We start from the raw sequence: 7,892 nt of genomic DNA, 5'->3' as shown, positions 1-7,892 counted from the left end.
AACGTACACTTCCTCTAATCCAGTAGAGCAGGACAGAGCTGCTAACATTAGCCTACTCGTGTGACATAGGGGTCATTGACCGTCCAGGTAATAGTGTATATTTTCACTCAACAAATTAATGTAGTATAATATATCCCCTGGAATTAAGTTGCAACTATATAGTACCTTGTACGCCTGTTTGTGAAAAAAATGAATTACAATTTGACTATTCCTGTTAGGGGGAGGGGTTTGTAGAATCCCCTGCTTATGTTTACCATAAAAGAGACAAGAGGTCCAGGAAATGGCCCATGTACTGTTTTGTCACTGATAAACGATGCATTGCAGCTTTTCTCTCTGAACCATGAAGAGCGGACAGAGAGGCCTTCACTTTTTGACCCTTGGTAAGACAGGTTTTCAATTTGGTTTTTAATTCATTCTTTCCTCCTCTTTGCAGAGAGTATCAAAGGAAGATACTCGGGGACTTTGAGTCAATCAGAAATGTTCCAGCACTTTTCCGTTTATTGCAGGTACTGAGTGACGCCATTTGTTTTCCTCCTACAGTCTCTTTTCTGTTGACCTTATCTTCACCTTCTGGAGGTCAGTCCACTCCCCTGTGTCATACATGAAATCTTTTTTGTTTCGAGTAAATTATTAACTTATTGTTTAATATGTCTTGTGCTTGAAAGGTTTTCCAATCAGATTAGCTGGGTACGGATCGAACCAATGCTCTGGAAGAGTTGAAATCAATTTCAATAGTTCCTGGGGAACAGTCTGTGATGACGGCTGGGACATAAATGATGCCAAGGTGGTGTGCCGACAGTTGGGTTGTGGCACGGCAACGAAGGCCCCGAGATCGGCACGTTTCGGTCATGGAACGGGAAAAGTGTGGCTCGATGACGTAGCCTGTTTGGGAAGCGAAGAGTCTCTGAGCAACTGTAAGCACCGGAAATTTGGGCAACATGACTGCGCACACAGTGAGGACGCTGGTGTCATCTGTACATGTGAGAAACTCTTTGGTCAAATGCAGTATTTCAAATGAATTCATAGCTCCACGGCATGCTTTGAAAAAGCAATCGCCCACGATGTGACTGATCCACATTTATTCAGTCAGGGCCGGCAACTTAGTATTTAGAACTCAGTATTTGATGCCACAGCCATCACTGAATTGACGTAACCTGTTATTCACTCAGGTTTTCAGCTTTCAAAGTTGGGCAAAATAAAGTGCTGGTATCAGATCAATACTCTGTAGATACTCTGATATTGTGCTATGTTAGCGGAATTTGGTGAATAGAAAAAGTTTGCCTGTATACATTAGGGCTCAAAGGTGAAATATTATGAAAAAAAAAGTGTATCTGTGGAGCCTGCTGGCCCACAAACTGTGTTAAAAGACCACCCTGTCATGTTTTTTGTGAGCTGACTAAACCCTACAGCCTGGCTCTGAATAACTGGTTCAGATGTCTCTCCCACTCTGATGTCCCAGTTGGACTCTTGGGGTGACCCCGCCTGCAATCTGAGAATATCCAATTTTCTGGTGAAGTGGCGTGACATTTCCTGCACATTTAGAATTCGGTTGACCAATCACAACAGACTGGGCCAGCTGGCCAATCCGAGCAGACTGGGGTTTATCGGGGGGAGGGGCTAAAAGAAATTGTGGTGTTTCTGACAAAGGGTGAAAAGCGAAGCTGCAGTAATGGAGCATGTAAACCTTTTCAAGTGGTAACCTACATTAAAAGTATGAATAGGAGCATAATATATCACCTTTAAGCAGTTGGATTAGGTTTTTATGTAGCTACACTTATTTGTTAGTACAAAGATGTAGATAAAAACATTTTGAACACATGAAAAAAACATGACTTACACATCACATTTCCATTCTTCGCTCTGTGCCCAGCTATCAGATTAGCTGACTCCACTCGTTGCTCTGGAACAGTTGAAATCTATCACAACGACTCCTGGGGAACAGTCTGCGACGACAACTGGGACACAAAGGACGCTGAGGTGGTTTGCAGACAGCTGAACTGTGGGACGCCGCTGGGCGCCCCTCGGTTGTCCCTCTTTGGTCACGGACGCGGGAAAATCTGGCTTGATGAGGTCAAATGTTCAGGAAGTGAAGGGTCCCTGACCATGTGTCCACACAGAGGATTTGGGAAACACGACTGTAATCACGGTGAGGACGCCAGTGTCATCTGCTCAGGTGAGAAGAATTTGAAATCCCTGTACCTTATACACGTTGTAAAGTTGTGCAGTGATTTACACTAACTGACTCAATGAGGGGCACAATGCAAAGTCTTGTATACCAGGAGGCAGTGCAGTTTACATATTCACAAAATCTATCTTTATCAGAAAATCTACAACCACAAAGTATTCATTAAGTCTGGACATGGCAGTGGGTAAAATCAAGCAGTTCGCCAAATTGCACCAATATATGATTTTATTTTTCATTTAATGTATTTTGTTGTGATATTCTTGTTCAACAAAAAGCATTGTTCGGGAAGCCCATTGTATTGTCTCATAATTACGAGAGATCTCGTAATTATGAGATCCCAAGTAAGATGGTTCCGTGGCCTTAGCTGTACTCCTCAGGGATCTAGGGTTTTGAGCAGGTGCCGGACAATTCTTTGAGTCGCCCATGCTGGTCTTAATGCTCCTGAAGGAAGCGAGTGACTTCCAATACGTCATACCGGGCTTTTCCCGCCAGAATAACCCCAACGTCTTGAGATGTCTGTGCAATGTTGACATGCTAATATTTATGCCATCCTCATTTTTAAGAGACATCAATATTTCCCAGTATCTGAAACCGAGAAGGAAGTAAAAGCAGGTCAATTGCGATGACGCCATGATTGCTCAATGTCTTGTGCTTAGCAACAATTGCGAATTGCGTAATTATGAGATAAGTTGTCCAAAAAAATGATGCAGTGAATGCAATGCACGTCTGTACATGGTTAAAAACTGTATCACCCTCTTTAGTTTGAAAATATCAACCAAGAAATCAGTGGTTTCATCAATGAGCAATGATTGTATATCCCACCATCGCACCGGAGTGCTGACTCTCTTCCGCCCCGGCCTGCTTCATGGCCACCACCGCCAATAGGTGTAGGGCTCACAAAGGCTATGATTATTCAATAGTGGGCCCATGGAGAGAAAGAAATCGAAGCCAAACCACTGAATGCTGTGTATGAATCTGATTATGGTGTTTTTCTTTTTCTTTTTCTTTTTTCCTTCTTGTTTTCAGCAAGCCTCCCAAAGCCCAGCATCTCTGTGAGTCCTGCTGCTCAGGTCCCCTGGGGTGAGAGAGTCAGCATCACTTGTTCAAACTCAGCTGAGCTTTCAGGTGGAACATTCATTCTGGGGAAGACTCGGGGCTTACTTGGAGGGACAAAAAAGTCAAGTGCCACCTCGGGCATGTTCAGTATCCCGAAGATGGACTTTGATGATGACGGATTGTATGAGTGTCAGTATGAGAAAAACATTTCGGAAAAAACTTTCAGCTCCAGCCCAAGTGACTCTGTCAGACTCTCTGTAACGGGTAAGAAGAATATATTCCTACTTTAACGTTTCCTTCACCAACGAGACATCAGAATTAGTAGTAGAAATTTAATGTTGGGATATTGTGTGGCTTTTTCAGTGACCTTCCCAAAGCCCAGCATCTCCATGAACCCTGTTGGTAAGGTTACATGGGGAGAGGACGCCGGCATCACTTGTTCAATCTCAACTCAAAATTTGGGCGGAACGTTCATCCTGTTAAAGACACCAGGCTCATTCAAAGAGACACAATCGTTGAGCAACGGCTCAGCTAACTTCAGCATTCCCAATGTGGGGTTTGTCGACGGGGGATCATACCTTTGTCTGTATGAGAAAATGGGCTTCAGCTCCGAGCCAAGTGATTCTGTCAGACTCTCTGTTGCTGGTAAGAAGAGTAAAGAAATCACTATAATACACCGCAACACAAACAAACACACAAACAGTTGCAGCATAGCAACAGCATAACATTTTTATATTGGTAGACAACATCATTTTGGGGATTTTCTGTGAGTCATTATACAGTCCTTAGTTGCAGCAGCAGCTTTTCAATAAAAGAACTGCGATAGTTCAAAAATAATTAGCTGTATATTTCCTTTTAAATGTTTGTGCAGCTGACGAACTTTGAAAAACTACAACAATATGTAATTAAAACGAATAAAACCCATATTTTCTATCAGAACATTCTATCGAATTACAGCGTGACAAGGAGGTTGCTTTTTGTAATCTGTTTTGTAATCGTTTTACAGGTGGTACAGTTGTGAATGTGGCTGGTATAGTATAATCTGCTGGGATGAGGAATGGCAGGAGCAAGGGCTTATTACTGGGCAGGTGGAAGGGGCTGGATCGGAAACACAAACAGCAAAATGAGAAAATGGGTGTCAAGTGCTTTGACATTTGCGGAGTAGGTGGATGGCAAGTGGCTTGTCGCCACTCTGTAGGCGGGCATGAGTAAGATGAACAGGGATCTATTTGGACAGAAGTGAAAGTGATATTAGATGTTTTTGGTTGGTTGAAGACCTGGTGTGCTGCCTGATCAGAGCCAGAACATGGAGTTGAGCGACATACGTGAGTCCGGCAAGTCCCGATTTATCTGATGTTATATAGTGAGAAATGACACGGGGATAGGTGCAACATGCTCCGTGAAAGTCAGTTGGCCGTCCGTTATGATGCCCAGATTTCCTGCAGAGCGAGGCAGAGCCGAGCCAAACATTCCTGTGCTGCAGGATTGGCTGGGATCACAAGTAGTTCAGGCGTAGAGAGCCTGAGATCAATGTGGTGTGAGGAAGACTAAGCTCCATGCTGTGACCGCAGGGTTGTCTGGCAGGTAGCACAGCTACAGCAGACCTGGATATCATTCAATTCAATGCAATTGAATTTTATTAGTATAGAGGCCGAATCTCCTCAAGGCAAATTTACATAGTGAGGTCGACACTTCACAATGTTACAGAGAAAACCCAACAGGACCCACAACGAGAAAGCACTTGGCAACTGCGGGGGAGAAAAAACTCACTTTTCACAGGAAGAAATCTCGAACAGAACCAGACCAGTTGTTGTGTGACCGGTAATATATCATCAGACTACTGGTAGAAAAATAACATGTGAATGTTAGATCAGGCGAAGGGAAGTTGTAGAGGGGACCAAGCACAGATCAATGCGGTACTCCAGTGGACAGAAAGTCACACTTGCCGTGCCACATTGAATGACTGCCTTGTAAATAAGCACTCAAACCGGGGTACACCGTAAATACCAACATTGGGTTTAATAAGAAATAACAAGTGTACCTCACTCAGTTTCTATCAACCTGTTCTAAACACTAATTTCCGGTTGAAAAGGCTTGGTATGCTCGAGTTGGATTCACTTAGAAGAACCAAGTCCTTAGGAAAAGTGACTTTTTCAGTGTAACTAAGTACATTTACTCTCATGCTAAAGTAGCCTTTATTTCATTACATTGCATGTCATTACAGCTGAGAGGGGCAGTAAGCGATTTTAAAGCAAAACACGTTTTGTAAAAATCATCAAATATTTCCGCTAGCTGTCTGTTCTGTGTGTGCGGGCTTTCGGCTCCCCGGTTCTGTAAATCGAGAAGAAAACAAATGGCTCACTGTGTGCAGTTTAATCATCACTCGTCTACACCTTAATACACATGCTGGCGAGATGCGCCGCAACACCACAGCTTTGTCCTAGTGGTTTGCGCGTCGGTCTCCCACACCGAGGACCGGGGTTTGCGGCCCGGCCAGAGCAGGAAAATCACAACAAGAGCAAGCAAGTGTTGCACACTCGGAATATACAGGTAAATCTAAGTGTTGCACACTTGGAATATACAAGTTTATCTGAGTGTTGCATACTCGGAATAAACAAGTTTTTTTTATTAACCATCTTAAGCTTACTTTACTTACTTTACTTACTTTTTTTTAGGCACTGAGTTTGTTTTTTTTAAGTAAGGCCAACTTATTTGAAACAATGTAGTGCTGTACCTGAGATGACAAAATTAGATCTGATGACTGGATATCAGTTCTTGCCATCAGTTCTTGCTGACTGCAATCACTGAATCAATTAAACGGTCCCATATTAGTGGTCAGAGGTCAGAAATCCAGTGGCTAGAGCACTGGCTAACACAGAAACATACATACTAACTTACATAGGCGCATTAATCAGCTGGCTTACTGTTATGGTAAATGGAATGCATTTATATAATACTTTTTTAGTCTTATTGACCACCCAAAGTGCTTTACGGTACCCGTCACATTCACCCATTCACACACACACACACACACACAAAAACACACACACACACACATTCAGACAGCGCTTCTATATGCAGTGGAGTTTTTTTCTAGAACATCATTCATACGCTGCCAGCACAGTCATCAGGCGTAATTTAGGGTTAAGTGTTTTGCCCAAGGACACTCCAGCATATGCACTGAAGGACCAGGGATGGAAGCATCGATCCCTAGTGCCGCCCAAAACCAGAGGAGGGAAGTCTGAGATGTGGGGGGAATTGTACAATCTAGAATAGCAGGATTAATTTTGGAGGATAAACAGTTGTGTTTTCTCCCCTAGTGCCTTTGTCACTGCTGGTCTCATCAATAGCTGCCGGGATGATGATGCTGCTGCTGCTGGTGGTCCTCTTGTTGGTGATGTGTATGGTCGGCAGGAGAAAAAGAAGAACGGCCGAGCGGCATGGAGCCCCCATCTTGAGTCAATGTCTGTGCCCACCAGGACACACATTCCCTCTGTCATGAATAAATACTTTCACCAAAGTGCTTTTGTATGTATTCAACGATTTCCTTCTGACGCTTGCATTTCAGTGACTGCCACGACCAGGTGTGAAGATGACGAGGACCGGCACTACATGAAACTCTTGGCAAGGGACAACAACAAAGGACTCAAAGACACAGCGGAAGAGGAGGACAGCGGTGATTATGAGAGGCTAAGCAATGATGAAGATCAGCATTATGATGACGTGGGCCTCGGTAAACACCTTGCGAGGGCCAATGAGGTCTGTGTCAATGTAGAGGGCAACAGAGAAGATGAGGACGTAGATGATGATGCTGTAGAAGAAACCAATGATGACGAAAATGGCTATCTAGATTTAACTCGGTCATTTGACCAAACTGACATTATTGAGAAAATGAGAATAGAGCTGAAAGACGACTGAAGCCGTTCGTGCTGGGTGCACGGAGGGACAGAATCACTGTGCAGCAACTGTCAGCTGGTTTCCCCATCCTTAGGTTTGGTACCTTCAACTACCATGCACATATTGAAGATCAATATTTACATTTTTTACACGAGTTGCAAAAAAGTTCTTCAGTTGTCCTTTAAATAAGTTGATCTGTAATCCTAGAATTTGTTATGGCAGTCTTGTAGTAGTGGCCCTCTTCAAACTGATACACATCTTTCTTGCCTGTCTAAGTGCTGAGAAAATAAACTGATTTCGGCCTCTGTTACACTCCAGTATGCCAGTCTTTCAGTTCGCCGAAGTATTACTTCAACTTTTGGATGGATGAATGAATCTCTCCTACTTTGAGGATACACTGAATCTTCTTCTACAATAGCGCCACCAAAATGTTGAGATTTGCAATATCTCCACAGCAAAGGGATCACCATGAAATTTGGTATGGAAATTCATGTCCCCCTCAGGTTTCCATTTTATCTTGCACCGTCATCAAGTCAAAATTGTTACAGGTCCGATACTGTGCTTTATGATCAAGTGTATGCAAAACTAACGGTATGTCCATGAGCCTCTGGCGTACTTAGTGTGTAGTGCTAATGTGGAAATCTCCGCAAGCTAATTAGTCAAACTAAGAACGATGGTAAACGTCACATCACTATATGCAGATGATGATTTAGCCCAAAGCATCGTCGTGTTACGAGTATAGACTCACCCGCAC

At 43.4% G+C, this 7,892-nt stretch overlaps 1 protein-coding gene across 1 annotated transcript; it reads left to right on the top strand.

Moving 5' to 3' along the window:
- The first annotated feature begins 261 nt into the window (after positions 1-261).
- LOC118289437 (deleted in malignant brain tumors 1 protein) lies at positions 262-7,450 on the top strand. The gene is made up of 8 exons (XM_035616457.2): positions 262-380; positions 541-576; positions 666-980; positions 1,871-2,173; positions 3,212-3,505; positions 3,605-3,886; positions 6,562-6,705; positions 6,810-7,450. Exons 1-8 carry the CDS (start codon positions 341-343, stop codon positions 7,157-7,159), a joined length of 1,764 nt encoding a protein of 587 aa, XP_035472350.2. The 5' UTR covers positions 262-340; the 3' UTR covers positions 7,160-7,450.
- The last annotated feature ends 442 nt before the right edge of the window (positions 7,451-7,892 follow it).

Source organism: Scophthalmus maximus, chromosome 17, assembly GCF_022379125.1.
Source record: "Scophthalmus maximus strain ysfricsl-2021 chromosome 17, ASM2237912v1, whole genome shotgun sequence".
NCBI lineage: Eukaryota > Metazoa > Chordata > Actinopteri > Pleuronectiformes > Scophthalmidae > Scophthalmus > Scophthalmus maximus.
The sequence above is the reverse complement of the archived record's forward strand: the minus strand, read 5'-3'. Positions and strand labels throughout refer to the sequence as shown.